The sequence below is a fragment of the Cryptosporidium parvum genome, chromosome 3 (genome assembly GCF_000165345.1).
Source record: "Cryptosporidium parvum Iowa II chromosome 3, whole genome shotgun sequence".
Lineage (NCBI taxonomy): Eukaryota > Apicomplexa > Conoidasida > Eucoccidiorida > Cryptosporidiidae > Cryptosporidium > Cryptosporidium parvum.
Genome location: NC_006982.1, coordinates 634,854 through 650,546, shown reverse-complemented (window position 1 = coordinate 650,546; position 15,693 = coordinate 634,854). Strand labels below are relative to the sequence as shown.

The 15,693-nt window shown below is 31.0% G+C and overlaps 12 protein-coding genes and 1 non-coding gene across 13 annotated transcripts; 2 read left to right on the top strand and 11 right to left on the bottom strand.

Annotated features, from left to right (window-relative positions):
• Positions 1-72: 72 nt before the first annotated feature.
• Positions 73-912, bottom strand: cgd3_2530 (PUP1/proteasome subunit beta type 7, NTN hydrolase fold; the record flags this gene model as incomplete). Its single annotated transcript, XM_626814.1, has 1 exon — positions 73-912. One exon carries the CDS (start codon positions 910-912, stop codon positions 73-75), a length of 840 nt encoding a protein of 279 aa, XP_626814.1.
• Positions 913-988: 76 nt separating this feature from the next.
• On the bottom strand, positions 989-2,710 carry cgd3_2520 (conserved hypothetical protein; the record flags this gene model as incomplete). The annotated part of the gene is made up of 1 exon (XM_626813.1): positions 989-2,710. One exon carries the CDS (start codon positions 2,708-2,710, stop codon positions 989-991), a length of 1,722 nt encoding a protein of 573 aa, XP_626813.1.
• Positions 2,711-2,784: 74 nt separating this feature from the next.
• cgd3_2510 (myb domain-containing protein) lies at positions 2,785-4,110 on the top strand (the record flags this gene model as incomplete). The annotated part of the gene is made up of 1 exon (XM_626812.1): positions 2,785-4,110. A coding segment is annotated over one exon (1,326 nt), but the record flags the coding sequence as incomplete, so codon positions are not given.
• Positions 4,111-4,135: 25 nt separating this feature from the next.
• On the bottom strand, positions 4,136-4,208 carry cgd3_2505 (the record flags this gene model as incomplete). Its single annotated transcript has 1 exon — positions 4,136-4,208. It is a non-coding gene; the product is annotated as a tRNA-Arg (tRNA).
• Positions 4,209-4,917: 709 nt separating this feature from the next.
• Positions 4,918-6,252, bottom strand: cgd3_2500 (hypothetical protein with transmembrane region near N-terminus; the record flags this gene model as incomplete). The annotated part of the gene is made up of 1 exon (XM_626811.1): positions 4,918-6,252. The coding sequence occupies one exon, from the start codon at positions 6,250-6,252 to the stop codon at positions 4,918-4,920; it is 1,335 nt and encodes a 444-aa protein (XP_626811.1).
• A 194-nt stretch (positions 6,253-6,446) lies between these two features.
• cgd3_2490 (hypothetical protein) lies at positions 6,447-7,613 on the bottom strand (the record flags this gene model as incomplete). Its single annotated transcript, XM_626810.1, has 1 exon — positions 6,447-7,613. The coding sequence occupies one exon, from the start codon at positions 7,611-7,613 to the stop codon at positions 6,447-6,449; it is 1,167 nt and encodes a 388-aa protein (XP_626810.1).
• Positions 7,614-7,730: 117 nt separating this feature from the next.
• On the bottom strand, positions 7,731-9,155 carry cgd3_2480 (hypothetical protein; the record flags this gene model as incomplete). The annotated part of the gene is made up of 1 exon (XM_626809.1): positions 7,731-9,155. The coding sequence occupies one exon, from the start codon at positions 9,153-9,155 to the stop codon at positions 7,731-7,733; it is 1,425 nt and encodes a 474-aa protein (XP_626809.1).
• A 110-nt stretch (positions 9,156-9,265) lies between these two features.
• On the bottom strand, positions 9,266-9,910 carry cgd3_2470 (hypothetical protein; the record flags this gene model as incomplete). Its single annotated transcript, XM_626808.1, has 1 exon — positions 9,266-9,910. The coding sequence occupies one exon, from the start codon at positions 9,908-9,910 to the stop codon at positions 9,266-9,268; it is 645 nt and encodes a 214-aa protein (XP_626808.1).
• Positions 9,911-10,940: 1,030 nt separating this feature from the next.
• On the bottom strand, positions 10,941-11,297 carry cgd3_2460 (UbiA prenyltransferase family member (3I27) , putative; the record flags this gene model as incomplete). Its single annotated transcript, XM_001388076.1, has 1 exon — positions 10,941-11,297. One exon carries the CDS (start codon positions 11,295-11,297, stop codon positions 10,941-10,943), a length of 357 nt encoding a protein of 118 aa, XP_001388113.1.
• A 36-nt stretch (positions 11,298-11,333) lies between these two features.
• cgd3_2450 (protein with gyf domain) lies at positions 11,334-12,863 on the bottom strand (the record flags this gene model as incomplete). Its single annotated transcript, XM_626807.1, has 1 exon — positions 11,334-12,863. One exon carries the CDS (start codon positions 12,861-12,863, stop codon positions 11,334-11,336), a length of 1,530 nt encoding a protein of 509 aa, XP_626807.1.
• Positions 12,864-13,194: 331 nt separating this feature from the next.
• On the top strand, positions 13,195-13,656 carry cgd3_2440 (ribosomal protein S18A, rps18ap, HhH domain; the record flags this gene model as incomplete). Its single annotated transcript, XM_626806.1, has 1 exon — positions 13,195-13,656. The coding sequence occupies one exon, from the start codon at positions 13,195-13,197 to the stop codon at positions 13,654-13,656; it is 462 nt and encodes a 153-aa protein (XP_626806.1).
• A 250-nt stretch (positions 13,657-13,906) lies between these two features.
• Positions 13,907-14,296, bottom strand: cgd3_2430 (hypothetical protein; the record flags this gene model as incomplete). The annotated part of the gene is made up of 1 exon (XM_001388075.1): positions 13,907-14,296. A coding segment is annotated over one exon (390 nt), but the record flags the coding sequence as incomplete, so codon positions are not given.
• Positions 14,297-14,324: 28 nt separating this feature from the next.
• Positions 14,325-15,269, bottom strand: cgd3_2420 (hypothetical protein; the record flags this gene model as incomplete). Its single annotated transcript, XM_626805.1, has 1 exon — positions 14,325-15,269. One exon carries the CDS (start codon positions 15,267-15,269, stop codon positions 14,325-14,327), a length of 945 nt encoding a protein of 314 aa, XP_626805.1.
• Positions 15,270-15,693: the final 424 nt, after the last annotated feature.

Below are 15,693 nucleotides of genomic sequence, written 5' to 3'. Positions count from 1 at the left end.
CACTAGCCACCATAAATTTTGAGATTAAAGTTTTAGTTTGTCTATCCTATTGAAAGTCTATTTTAGTAATATTTAATCCATATTTTCATCGATTTGTACTTCAGATACCTCCACAACAAATGAGCTCAAATCTTCCGTCTTTTCTGCAATAATTGGAGTTGTACCAACGGGAAATGAAATGGGCTTTGGCTGTCGGTAGATTCTTTCACTGGCCTTAGTATCAAAATGTCTGAAATGTTTAACATAATTGTTTTTGATAATAAGAATATTTACGTTACTTCCACTATAGAGATCATTATAAATCCCTGCCCTAATCGCATCTGAAACTAATTCTACACATTCACTCTCTGTTAGACCATCCCTATACCTTGCTTCTAATATCGACCTTGCGCATAGAGAACCACTCCCCATAGATGTAAACGGCAACTGCATGATACAACCATTTGCTGAAACTTGGAATACAAAATTTCCTGTAGAATCGGAGCCTGCAACTATCAAATGGGCACCAATATAGCCTTGGTATTTATATAAGTGGTCGCTAAGCATAGAAACCGCATGCGCTACTCTGGGTTTTCGATTCATTTGAAGTTTCTGCAATTCTAAATTCCCCTCAATAAGAGAAGTTACATGATCAAGGTCAGCAGCAGTTCCTGCCCCAGCAGCAAAAATGTTATCTGAAAGTCGGTGTATCTTTTCGCAATCTTTATCTGCAACAATAGGACCATTCGTTGCTCTAGTATCTGCACCAAGAACAACACAATCGTTGCAAGCAACTCCTACAATCGTAGTACCAGTTTTAACTGTTTTAAGCTCAGTTGAGTCAGATAGGCAGGGAGCAGTTGCAATATTATTTTCGAATAAGAACCCATTTGTTGATTTTTCAGAAAAATAAGCATTTAAGTAGGCATTCATTGTAATACAACTTTTGAAAATTTGTAACAAAAATTTATAATTAGTGAGGGTATAAACTTTAAGCGCCAATTAACAACTAGCTACAGATCGTGTGTAAGGATTTTAAGGTAATTGGATGAAAAATACCTAAACTAACGCATTCCAAATATTTTAAATTTGCCTTATTTTTTTCACCACTTATCTGATATGCAACTGCGAGAAGAAAGCTAACTAAATACACTTTATTAGCTGAGTTGTTTATTTTACTGCACCTTTCAAGAATTGAAATTGCCTCAACTACACGGGACTTACAAACTATTTCTTCACAATATAGTATCGACCAGATGATTGAACAGCTCATATTTATTTCTAAAACATATTTTAAGTGGTTACTCTTATTTATATGTAACTTATGAAGCGCTTTTCTAAATGTTTCTTCTGATTCATAAAATTTCTTTTGATAAAATTGTAAAACCCCAAATTCATTCAGTATAATTGGGTTATCAGAAAATTGTGTGAGGGAGCTTCTTAAATTTAGTGCTGCCATGTCATAGTTATTACTTTTCAAATATTCTACGCCCTTATATAGAGTTCCATAACAACTTCCTCTCCATTGGTCTTGAATATGCGAATAAACAATAATTGCTTGCTTACTATTATTGTTAAGTGAAAGTGAATGCGCAAGTAGCAGATGAGCTTCGTAAAATCCAGGCTCTATCTCTATTACTTTTCTAAAAAGGTGCGCTGACTTCGAATACGCTGACTGTTTATAATAGTAGCATCCCATTGTGAAGATTGAAAGCGGTGAAGAAGGAATTTTTTCATCAAGAATGTTTGAAATTGTCAAAATATATCCTGAGTCATATATTGCCGAGATCATTTGCATAATTATGTGAGTTTCACAATCCAAATGACTCGAAACGTCAAAAATTTGTGTTTTTAATGAATTATTATTACTTAAATTAGCTAAGGAGAAAATTTTGTCCTTTAAGAATACCATCTTTTTAGAGTAGACGGGTATATTCATTAGAAGTTTATTCAAGGATATTTTTGAGTCTAGAGAGAATGAAATTAAGTCTTCTTCGAGGTCTCCATTATAGCAGTCTATCATTCGCGAGTAATCATGCATTATTCTGTACCAAACAATTATTAAAATCCAGTAATAAGATTTTGGAATAAAATCTTTCCATTTCTTAAATATCTCAATCTTTTCATTTAATGTAAATTTATGTGAGCAAAACACCATTTCTAAAGATACAATATTCATTGGATCATCCTCTAATAATATGCCCGTGTAAATTTTATCACACTCATCAAACATATTATTTAATTCAAATATTCGAGCTTTAATAAGCAAAACCCTTACTCTTAGTTGTTTAAGAAGCAATTTTTTTTTAACATCTGGCTCTATATTTAGTCCATGCTTAATTGTTTCCAATATTAAATTTGATGTTTCAATACTATTTGAATATTTTCCCATAAAAAATTCACTTTTTGATCTGAATATAAAAATTTTTATCTTGTCTGGGCAATAGCCATTCACGTTTTCAATTAACGTATTTTGGGAAATCCTGATAACAGCAGAGTAATCTGCTAAATTAAATAGACATTCGCACCATCTTAAAGTATCGCAAATTTCTAACGGTTTGATTAGTTGTAATACTGTACAATATTTTTCGCCCCTTCTCCAATTTCTAATTTCAATCGATCGATCTATTAATAGCCTAAAATAGTCAGATAGTTGCAAGCTAAATGAGTGTTTAGAGCTGTTTTGAGAACTCGTTTCAATTAAATTATCGCTTCGCAATACTTTATTCATATCAACTTTAGCTAATGAAATTTAATTCACACAAGCAGTATGTTGGCGCTCCAAGCCGGATTGAAAAAATATAACAAAAAATAAGCGTGAAAACGAACATGGCAAGTAATATATTTCAAACAAGAAGTTGGAACGATCATTTAAATAATCGAAATATATTAAAGGGAAAGTTCAGCTCAAGCGAGAGAGATATAATTAATAATTCAGTTAAAGACTACATAAAGTCTCAACAATGGAACTGGGATGAAGGGTTAGATAATTTATTTTCTACAAGGGGTGGGAAAAAAGACAGACATTGGCCAATTATTGGAGAGTCTCTACCAAATAGGTCGCTTCAGTCGATATATTATTGCGCAAAAAGGATGCTAATGCGAGGAAAAAAGGGAAAGTGGACAAAAGAAGAGGAGCAAGAACTTATTAAACTCGTTAATGAACATGGGAAGAAATGGAGCATGTTTGTTGAATTTATTGGAAGATCAGCAGCCTCTATTAGGGACAAATGGCGTGATTTACATACAAAAATTGTTGAAAATGACTCGAATGATTCAGGATATATTTTAAATCTTAATTCCCAGATTGAAAAACCGCTTAAATCAAAAATGCCTTTTGTAATTGACGTATTTGTACTTTATTGCATTGAACGCTATACTGGAAAATTTCTCCCATTCAAAGGAATTTCATGGAAGACAATTATTGAATCACTTTGCTCCCCAAATTTTCCTACAGAGTTTATTTATTTTTGGAAAAAATGTTGCAGAAAGATAAACGAAAAGTTAGGTATTAATCTTCAACCTATAGATGGAACTGATCTATCCAATTTTTATGGGAAAATAAGCCAAGGACAAATTCGCTTAAGGTATGTTTCTTCTCTCTATCCAAAGCTCAAATATATTCAAGATGAACAGGCCTTGTCCCTCATTTCTAACACATTTTCTCAAGCCGTAAATTATCTTTATGAAACCAGATATAACTATTCTCACATAGACGAAATTAAATATAACGACTGGCCAAAACTACTCTCTGCGCACATTCCCCTTACAACTCTTTGGTCAAGGATCAGATTGGCACTAACTAGAATTACAAAAAAAAATATGCACATTTCAGACCGCATTTCTATATTATATGAGCGGCTTAAAAATAAGCTATTAAAGTGTCAGGTACTAGATTCTATTGATTCAACAGAGTCTAGGTTCCTCTTTGAAGATGACGAAGATTATGCGAATGAAAACATGGATGGCTGTCCTTATTTTCACGTAGACACTAAAAGGCTTCGCAAAACCGTTGTAGAGTTATTGAAAACTCAATCGAAACGTGAAAAAAAATCTAAAAATGCAGCTAGACTACAAAAGGAATATAGCTCATTACAACAGGTATTTCAATCGGGGAATTACATTACCTAAACAATAAATTTAAAAACGGAATAAACGACCCCGATGGGACTCGAACCCACAACCTTTGGTTCCGAAGACCAACGTCATATCCATTAGACGACGAGGCCGCGTCTCCATAACCATCAGTTTAGAAAGGTATAGTTATTTATGACGTAATTAATTAAAGTGGCTACATTTCGAAATAATAGTATTGCCTAGCCAAAGATAATTTGGCGATATTTAGCATTTCCCAATATAGTCTTTTAATTGATCTATCTATTGATTTATAATTCATCACGTATTTGTTGAGAACTTTCTATTCTAAATTGTAAAAAATATTAATTTTTATACTTGATGATTTGATTTTTTTTTTTTTTAAGGGATACTTGCGCGTGTTGAAATAACGGCAGAAGAAAAAATGAGTAGGGAATTATTGATTCCAAGAGAACGTTTCGAAGTAACATCTGAACAAAAATTTACTAATTACGCTGCTGGTGAGAACTTAGACAGCATTAAAAGTGAAGACTGGGTAATTATTTCTGGATTTCCAAGACATTTAATTAGTTTAATTAGGCCAAAGTTGGAATATGAAATTGGGCCAATAGACCATTGGATAAATGGCTATGTTAAAGAAGGACATGATATTTATTTTGTGAGCTTTAGAAATAATAAAATATTGCAAAAATCACTGCAATTTAACGAGACAATGGTTTTTGGAAACTTAATTTTGATTTGCCCATGTTTTGATAATATTTCTACAGAGATTAGCAAAATTGAAGAAGTTGCAATTCCCAAAGAAGAATATTATAACCATTCAAATATCAAAATACAGATATGCTAACTATTTTTTATCAATTTTTTCATAGCTATATAATCATTACAACATCCCTCAATCTCATTTAGAAGGTGATTAATATTCTCTTCTATTGTATCAGATCTCTTCATGTCTTTTTTAATATTTTCCAAGAAAATTTCTTGAAAGTTAATGTTTTCAGCAATTTTGTCGTAGCTTATTTTTTCAAAATTTATTTCGTCAAAACTTTTGCTGTTTTTTGATGAGACATTTTGATCTTGCAGAAATAAACATGAAATAGAAAGTAATTCTTCAAGATGCATAAAATTTAATTGATCAAATTGACTTTTTGGAGTATTAATTAATTTGGCTTGGAGTTCCTTTAAATATAGATTCCAAATGTTTAAAACTGTGAATAAATGAAATCTAATTAAAACCTTTTGCTCCAAAGTGCTAAGTTCAGCTAACTCTTTTTTGCCACAATCATTGTTTTCAACTCTGCATTTAATTTCAATAATTTTGTTTATTATATCTTTTGGCTTGTACTCATCCAATCGTTCAGGCTCTTGCCTACCACGAAATAATACAAATGATGGCGTTGCCTTTACAGGCGGTGAGAACTCGTGTAGATCATTTCTTCCAATATTATATCTACCAAACTGTATATTTTTTGTGTTTCTTAGTCTTGCCGCTAAAGAATTAATCAATGGTCTAATGAGAAAACACATTAAGCAGTAATCGTCATAATACATAAGCAACAATGGGTTATTTTCGTCGCTTTTATTTATCACATCACTTTCAAAAGTATCATGAGATATGTTTTTTATAGTTGAAGGATTGCCATTTATTATTTTTTCAGATTTTGGGTCAAAAAATGATTTAATTTGTTCAATGTTATTGTTTTTAAAATTTAAATCAATATTGGAAATTCGGCTCCCATATCCCTTGAAAAGAGTAACATTAGGTGCGCTTTCACTGCAATTGTTTTCAGTATAATATATTTGAATGTTCAACCTATTCAATTCTTTGCTTTTTATTTGCTTGCTCAACTCTTTAATAAAATTGCTTTTATTAATTTCCATTCCTTTTATTAAATTTAATACTATCATATTCTTAGATTTTGAACTTAAAATTTCAATTTCATCACTAGATATCGCTTTCATATTCAACTGCTTTCTTGTATTTTGAAAATAGTATTTGGCGAGAAAGGCAAAGGATATAGAAATTGAAAAAATTGTATAATTAAAACGAAAACTATCTTTATTTCTGAATAAATCAAAGCATTTTCTATTAAATGTATTAATATTGAAGGAATTTCTCTTAATATTTCTCCTAAATGGATTCATTAGCAGTGCCAATATCCTTTTATCAAAGAACATTTTTGATAACAAGTCGCGGCCTGATCAACAATTAAAAAAAGAGGTCTAGATTTTATATATACAAAAATAACAAATTATAATTTTGAATAATTTTTACCTAATTAAGATACAAAAACCTGAAAATATCAGCACTTTTGTAATCGGAGTTTGCATATGGCTAATATTTTGGAAAAATGGTTTTGTCCGAATTTGAATCAATCTCTTGTTATTTTAATTTCTTTAGTAGCTTCGACAATATTTTTAATTTCTTCATAAAGTCCCGCCATTTTGAACAATTGAATAATGTCAACTTCTATTCCAAACCTAATTTTCCATAATTCACTCACTTCAGTGATATTTGGGTATTTGCTATTATTATACTTTACTCTGAAATGGGTAATTAATTCTATCAATATAACCCTTAACATGCGTTCAAGTAACTTATTTCTGCTTACAGAATGATTGCTTTGCGCTTTGTAATTGCTGTTTGTTTCTATGCAGTCATTAAAACACCCGTTCTCTCTTCTATATATGTGTTTTTCATCTAGTCCTAAGCACCATTCTTCTGTTTTCAATGATTTGAGAGAGCTTTTAGATATACAAGCTTCTGTAAAAATTGGAATACTATATAGATACTTTCTAATTGCAAGTAGCAAATCCCTCTTAATAGGAGATTGGTAACTTTCATGGGTATTTTTCATATATACTCCATTTAAGTAAATTTCATTAGTTAGTCTAGAACATCTAGATAGTAGAACTAATTTTTGATGTAACCTATATTGATCCGGATTATCTATATTATAACTTTTTTTTTCAAGAAGGCTTACAAACATGTATTCCAATTTATTATAGCAATTTGGGACTTCTTCATTATTGAATATTTCCAATACTTCAACAACATCTTGAAAGTTTCTGTTGTGGAGTGCCTCAACAATATTCCAATTTTGATTCTTAATGTATTTTAATAATAGTTGTTTTGTGTGAATTCCATGAACAGCAATCCATGAATACTTTACCTTATAATTAAAGAAGGTAATTGCAAAAGGTTTGAATGATATAATTTCTGTAACTTCATCTAATGTAATAGGGCCGCATATGCGAATAAGAGACCACCCTGAAATCGTGGCAGCAGGAATTCCTTGAATTTCGAAGAACCATGCTGCCATAGTGGCAGTGTAGGGGTCGGTGTAATAAAGTAAAAGAAAACCTTTATTTAAAATATCAAGTCTAGATGGTGTGTAGCCACTTGAAAAAATAATGCTCGAGAGGTCAATATTAATACTAAGATAGTTTATTGCAACCAAACTTGATTTTATTTGCTGTGAAGCTTCACTCTTTGTATTATGAATAGGATTTAAACTCTTTCTAAAAAAACTTTTCATTTAGACAAAAAATTATTAAAGATATAACTAATGTAGAATTTAAAAATATATTCTATAATGGGTATCCAGCCTATTTTTCCCAATAAAATTCATTATCGTTAATTTTGTATTCTCGTTTTAGAGAGATGTTGCGCTAATGTTTATGCATTTTTTTGCGAGTTTATGAATCCACCTTTCAAGTAATTTATTAGAATATTTACTTAATTTAATGACACACATTTGGTTTTCTAATAAATTATCTGTACTTAATTTAATGGAATTTCTCCAAATTTCTAAAAATGACTCTCTAAGTAATTTCAGTGCATTCAGCTCATCATTACTTAAAAAGAAATTTTCAACGCTAATGGGTTTATAACTTACAGATATATTTTTTACTTCGAGACTCGAATTATCATGCGAACTAATTGATGGATTTGCTTCATTGATAGAAAATATAACGCGTTCACTACTTAGTTCATTAATATAAATAGCTTCTGGAGAATCCTTTTGGGCATTGACAACTTGTTGAACAATGGTATGGAAAATTAGCCTATCAATTAATGCCCAGTGAACTCTATGAAGAGTTGAATGTATCTGTTTTGCAAGTGCGCTTTTTATGCAAGATGGGAAGTCAACTTGAGGAAGAGTACTGGAAGTTACGTTTTTAGATTCTGAATCACTTGGTTTAGTTTTAACATAAAGTTGATAATTATTGTTGATCAAATAAGAAGTAAATTCTGGGAGTTTTAAAGAAGCACGAAGGTTATATTTTCCGCCGTAAGGATTAAATTTATTCTTGCTGAAAGTTAGTGTGACAAGTACATCGTTGAACAAGCAATTATTATCTATTTGTGCCATTGGCCTTGATACAAAACTTCCTTGTTTGAAGAAAACATTTTCAAGAGGTAGTTGCAGGCATATTACACTTGACAATTTATTTTCACGATTATAGAGACACTGAGATTCATTTTTGGCCTGGGAATTTATACTAATTTTCCAAATAGGTAATAGTTCATTCAATGTACTAAGGGCACATTTGTGAGTAATAATATGATCTGGTATCCTCAGAATTTCATTATTGATTTTTTCAATAAAAGGTCTTAGTATATATAACCTTCTATATAATGAAATGAGCAATTCACCTTTTGATGCCTCATTAATTCGAAGCGACCTTGTGGTTATGTTATCAATACTTGAGGCCATGTTATATGATTGCGAGATATTAATATATTGTATGTTGTCAAAATAGTTTTTTTGTATGCAAAAAATGATATTCGTTAGGCTGTCTAGGTTCTTCAAGACATTAATATAGTACTTATTAACTAAGTCCCACTTTGCATTATTTAAGTAATTCTTCGCACCTATCGTTGTATTTTCCATTTCTCTATTAGACGTTGAAATATAAAACTTCTCTGCATTCGATGAAAAACTACCTACTTCATCTGAGAATATCGGAAGGCCGTCATTTAGTATCCGTTCAATTCTTGAAGAGCTATTTCTTATAGATGCTTCAGCATCAACCTTTAGATGAGCTATTTTTCGACAAATTAAATCTTGACTCATTTTGATCAAATATTAACAGCTTGCGGCAACTAAAAAACATGAGGGGATTTCGAAGGCAATTATAATAACAAATTAAAACACTAAAGTTTTTAGACTATAACTTTTTGAAACTAATAATCATCAGACTCATCGAGGGAGTCTATTCCATCAAATATGTCGAGTTCCTCCCTAAAGTTTTTGGAAAGAGTGCTAAAATCGTTGGGCTTCTTCTTTTGCTGAGACTTCTCTCTTTCCTCCTTTTCTCTAATTGACAGTTGTAAGTCAACTTTTTTCTTTAAGGTCTTCAGATCTTTTAAATCTAGTTTTTGAAAAATCTCATTTAGGCAAATATCAATAAATCGGAGCCAGGCTGGACTTTTAGCCAAAGCTGGCTTGATACATTCTGCAATTTTAAACGCAGTAGTTTCAACTTTCCCATATGAGTTCAAGTTCAAATTACTAAACGCATCTTGTTGGTTGCTTAAATTCGAAATTGCATGAGTAGAATTATTTCCGGGAAGTTTACTTGTGGATTTGCGTTGGCTTACAAATCCGTCAAACAAATCGTCCATTACATTTCCATCCATCTCTTCAACGAGCTCTTGGCATCTTCTCTGTTCCTCATAGTCATTAAAACACTTGTTCGAAATTGAAGTTGAAGTAATATTATTCGAATTTGTCTGGAATTCTGAGTTGTTATTAAAGGAATCCTCATTATCACTATTTAACAAATCCTCCCAATTATCAACAACTGGTACATTGTTTGTTAGCGTCATTGAACCAGGTTCTTTATAAAGTAAAATATTTTATTATTAATCGGAAAGTAACTTACCCCAATCCTGGCTTGTATTTTTTTTTTTAATTCTCTCTGTAGACGTGGGCATTCGTATAGAAAATGTTTAGAGAAAAAAATTTTTCAAAACAAACTATTGGAATAGCATTTTGCTGAAATTTATTTGTAATTCGTTCATAGTTTATCAGCCTTTGTGCAAAGTATTTGAGTCCCTCTTATTGGAATGCTTTTTACTTGCTTTATATTTAGAAAATATTATTCCTAAAAGTAGCACTACTCCAGAATATTTACTCATAATAAATTGTTTCCTGCAATCTTGTTCGGAAAAGAAATTTGTAGCTTTACTTTGGTAAATTAAATGAGCTGTATATAAAAGTACAGAGAACTGGTATTCCAGCTTTTTGGATTAACATTCTTTACAAAGTAATTGAAACTTACTCCTAAATTTGCAAATATGCCTGCAGATGACGCAAATATTCCAGAAACTATTGCATTGATAAACAAACGACTTCCTGTAGCTTCATTCCTAAGGGAGATATAAAGAATAATTGAGGTAAAAATACTCACCATTTTAATGCAGTCGAGAACAATCCAATTTGTTTGTCAAATAACCTATCTTGATGCGCATAGATTGTATCATAATGTACGCTCCAACAAACAGAAGAAAGGTAATATGAAATCGGACATAACCACGAGCTCCGATATGGGTTAATACAACCATATATAGAGGTCCAAGCAAGCAATACGCCCCAATTAAATGTAAAACCTAGAAATAGCTGGGGGTAATGCGTTATCCTTTTCATAAAAGGGTATGCTGCTATTAAGAATACAGAAGGAATACCTAAATAAATTGTGTATCTGTTAAGTCTAGACAAAACAATCGCTGAAGTTGTAGAAGACCCAATGAGAGCAATTAGCGCTAAACTAGAATGAAAATAGTAAAACCAAACTTGTGTAATTTACCTTTGGTAAAAGCCATTTCTCCGTTAGCAAGCGGTCTATTCTTTGTTCTCTCAACCTGAAAGCAGATGATAATGAATAAAGAAAGTATGGAAAACAACCTTTGAATCAAATTGGCGATCTGCCAAATCATTTATTACGCATCCTGCGCTCCTAGAAGCTACTGACCCAAGTGCAAACAATGCGGTAATGTTCGCTTTTGGTAGCAATGAGTTAGATGCAAGGGTCAAGCTCCCAAAAGTAGGAATAAAGAGAAGCCAAAATCCCGTGGGGTTGTTAATTCTATACAACTTAATATAGTGTTTAAAGTTCATTTTACATATCCCCCTACTTGTTCTAAATACGCTTTGTATACATGTCTTTGAAAAGCTTGAGTTGATAAATCCATAATTCGGTCGAATAGTATTCATTATTAGGCACAATTTTTTAAATATATGATGTAATTCTCATTTTACATTTAAATATCTTCTTTTAATGTATTTGCGAAATGCGGTTTGAATCCTAATTGCGCATGCTTCTAACACTAATTCAGGCCCATATTCTGCGCACCATTTTTTGAATAAAGCATTATTTTTTTGTCTAAATACATTTTTTGTTGCAAATTTTATAAACTCGTCCTTACTTATATTTGTTGCTTCCAAGGAAAAATTGTTATCCATACTTTTATTTTGCACTTTTCTTCTAAACTTATTTTGAAATTCTTTTTCAATATGTGAAAATTGGGTTTTCAGCATATTTACTGCGTTTTCAATTTCAATTCTTTTGCTTTCCTGGGATTTGTGAATAAATCTTGCATTTTCTTCTCGTGCACTTGATTTATTAGTCATTTCCACAGTATGTAAATTCATGTTTTCATGATTAGGCTCTTTAACTATTAAGCCAATGTTTATTAAATCATTAGGTGAGCATCTAAATATTCTAGACACATCTGATTTAATCAAAGATAGGTAATTGCTCAAAGGTTGAAACTTTTGTAAACATCTTGGAGTAGTACTTTCAATTTTGCACTCTTGACCAAAATCAAATAAACGTAATTTGCTATTTTCTCCAAAGTACCCTTTTACTATCCAACTCATCATAACAATGCTATTATATGGCCCTCTGATTACATTATTATCATCTAAATATTCCCATTTCAAAGGAACAATATCATGAAGCTGCATTCGAACATTTTCTTGACTAATTCGCAATTTCTGAATTAATTCAAAATTTTCTTTTGAAAAATCGCAAGGTGTTGCGTTATTTTTACAAATATCTATTAAATTATTATTAATGTTTTTTATTATTACGGGCCTGGAGTTAAAAAAACATTTAAGAATACCAATTGTGTATTCTTTGTCGTTTCCAGAATATTCCTTAATAGCAAAAGCGTCATGCTCAGGAATTCTATGTATAAAATAAAATGAATTTTTTGATAATATGTGATCCTCAGAAACTTTGATAATTGTTTCACCAACTTCAAATATTTCAGCTGATTCAATAGTTGAATTTTTTGTAGCCCAGATTGTGATTCTTAACTGAAGAACTGTTAATAGAAAGTTTTCAAAGCCAATTTGGTTGTATGCATTATAAAATTGTTTTGCCATATTTGAAACCCATATAGGCAACTTCAGATTTAAATATATATCTTGGTTTATATTGCACTCTTTAATAATGCCATTAATTTCACTAGAAAATATACCATAGGTTGCATGTAATGGAGCATCTGTTATTTCATACCAACTAGTACAAAACTGAGTTTTCTCACAATCATCTATCTCTGAATCATTATAATCAAAAATGTTCTGTGTTTGTGTATTAATTTCCTGTAAACTGTTTTCTAAATTAAATGATGGTTCAATATCAACTGTAAGTGAGAAAAACCTACAATTAACTTGATTATCATCACTAATTGTAACACTTATGGATCCTAAATAAATTGATAGCTCAATATGATGTGTATTTGTACCACTTGATAACCCTAATTCTTGATCCATTTTAATAATAATTTATAGATTTATTTATTTTATAACAATGACGCGACTAAAAATTTTATTGGAATCAAATAACTTAAGATTTAAAGCAAGTTAATAAGAAGGTAGGCTAACATAGTACCCCAAATAAGTATAAGCCGAATTTTAACAATATAATGTTTTTCTTCATCCAAGTAAAGTACATGCCACTTAAGCATGTTCATAATTTATAATTTTGAGGATGGCGCCAACAAAATGCGGGTTTAGCATTTAAATTAGACATTTTGCGCTAAGACGTGATTTTTCTTTCGTCTCCAGTTATTGAAACTTCAGTTTTATTCGATATTTTTGAAAGATGTCACTGCAAATAATGGATCAAGATTTTCAGCACATCCTTCGTATTATGAATACGAATGTTGATGGGCGTCAAAAAATTATGTATGCTCTTACAGCAATCAAAGGTATCGGTAGACGCTTTTCGAATATTGTTTGTAAAAAAGCCGATGTAAATCTCTCGAAGAGAGCAGGGCAGTTATCTCAAGAAGAAATTAACAGAATTGTAGCAATTGTAGCAAATCCTCTGCAGTTTAACATTCCCTCTTACATGCTTAATAGACAAAAAGATGTCAAGGATGGGAAATATAAGCATATTACTTCAAACAATCTAGAAGCATCTCTACGTGAGGATTTGGAGCGTCTTAAGAAGATTAGAAGCCATAGGGGTCTTCGTCACCATTGGGGTGTTAGAGTTAGAGGCCAGCATACTAAAACTACTGGCCGTGGTAGCAGGGCAGCCGCAGCTGCAAAGAAAAGGTAAAATCTATTCTACCGTAGTATTTTTGTGGGAGTCTGTATTAATATTGAATGACCACAAATAGTTTGATATTCACCCAAGCACTATTATTCTAGTGTATTCTAATTTTTTTTTTTATCTTCCCTTTTGGTTGTGGCTTATGTAGTTTATTTCGCGTTTACACATCGCTCCTGTAAACCAACAACTCACTCCCCATAATATTATTGGGGTGACAACTAAGAATGTGACGACGTACCAAGCTATAGGGTCGTGTTCAATTCCACTGAGAAGATTCATTCCGAATATTCCTTGTGAGGCTAATTAACTTTTTATTAATATTTGCAAAATCACTCTTACCTGTAATTACTGAGGTGATGCTACACGATAATGTAAGTAGCGAGATCTTTAAGTTTGTGTACATGTATTCGTTTCTCTGGAAGTCGAGATATACCTTTGACAATTCGTCACTGAATGTAATTGAGGATTTGACTTCTGTTAATTCTTTGGATGCCAAGTATATTGCTGGGATGTAACGGTGTAAAATGTCTTCCCATTCTTCAATACAAATAACTAATTCGTCTCCATCTTTTTGTCTAATTTGTTTAATCTCTTCCAAAATTTCCTTTAAGCAATCTATTAATATAGAAGTGGTAATTTCTAACGTCTAAATATGGAATCAATATATTGTTAATCTACGAGAAAAAACTTACGTTTACTGACTTAGATATCATTTTTTTATTTGTAAAGTCACTAAAGGTAAATCTCCAAGGGTATTTGTACCATTTACTGCTCTTTATTAATATATTACAACTTTTTAGTACTTCATTTTTTGTGCAATTAATACTTTCAATTAATTCTTTATTTAGTACTTCTAATCCTATCTCTATGCATACAGCAGCAAATGAATGAGAGTAATAATCTTTGTTGATTGTGGGAATAAACCTGTAATTGTAGATATCAATATTCTTTTCTTGGGTAGCACTTGAAATAGAGCATTCGATTGATTCCTGTCTTTTATACTCATGTGAATTATCCAAAGTATTTATATCAGTAAATGTACTTAATATTGAGCTCGAAAGTGCATGTTCTGTTTCTTCAAAATTATTGCGAGTACATTCTAAACTAGAATTATAATTATAATTTTCTACCAAAGGAGAAATGAATTCTTTGCTGATACCATCTGCAAATGAAACTTTTGTACTGGGAGTGTTGTTGTCTACCGAAATATTATATCCTGTGCACTCTAATAGCCTTTCAATGATCTCTAATGTTTTGCTATTTTCCGGATTAAGAATCCAAACATCTTTGCATGCAATGATAACACTTGTAACGGACATTTTAATAATGATCTTTCCAGTGCATTTAATTATTGGTTTCAATCCACACAAATTTTGATTAATGAATAAATATTCATCTATTGAAATATCAAGTAGTTTACAGCATTCTTTTCTAGTAACGAATATTTTTTTTGGCTTTTGGTTATTTTGTGGACTAGGAATGTGAAAAATTGATATTTTATCCATAATTTCTATAGATCCATAAGAGTTAATATTTTCTCTCAAAACTTCATTTGGACAAAAGATGTTGCATTCCGCCTTTTTCATACATGGGAATAAAATATTTTTATTTACACTCATTTTTTTTATTTAAGTTCTCATTACTTGTTTTAAATAAGAGTATATCAAACCACAAAACTATCACAAAACTTACATATTATTCACAATTACACATTCTTTTCAAATTAATAGCGATGAAGGAAAGGGGTAAAAAATCTTATTTACGTGTTAATTATTAATTGCACGTCACAATGCATTAGCGGTAGCCACTATTTTTTTAATTACGTGTTTTACAAATTTAAAATTTCAGGTGAATAAATAATATATCAAAATTAAATCAATATTTAAGTTAGATATGAGATTTAGTGATTTCCTTTAATTTTTAATTTAACTTAATCACTAGTGTTCTATATTTTAAATAATTTCCAATGTATTAGTTCATTAAATAATTGGGATTGACTAATAAACACCAAGACATTTTTTAGAAAAATAAATTAATAGTAAA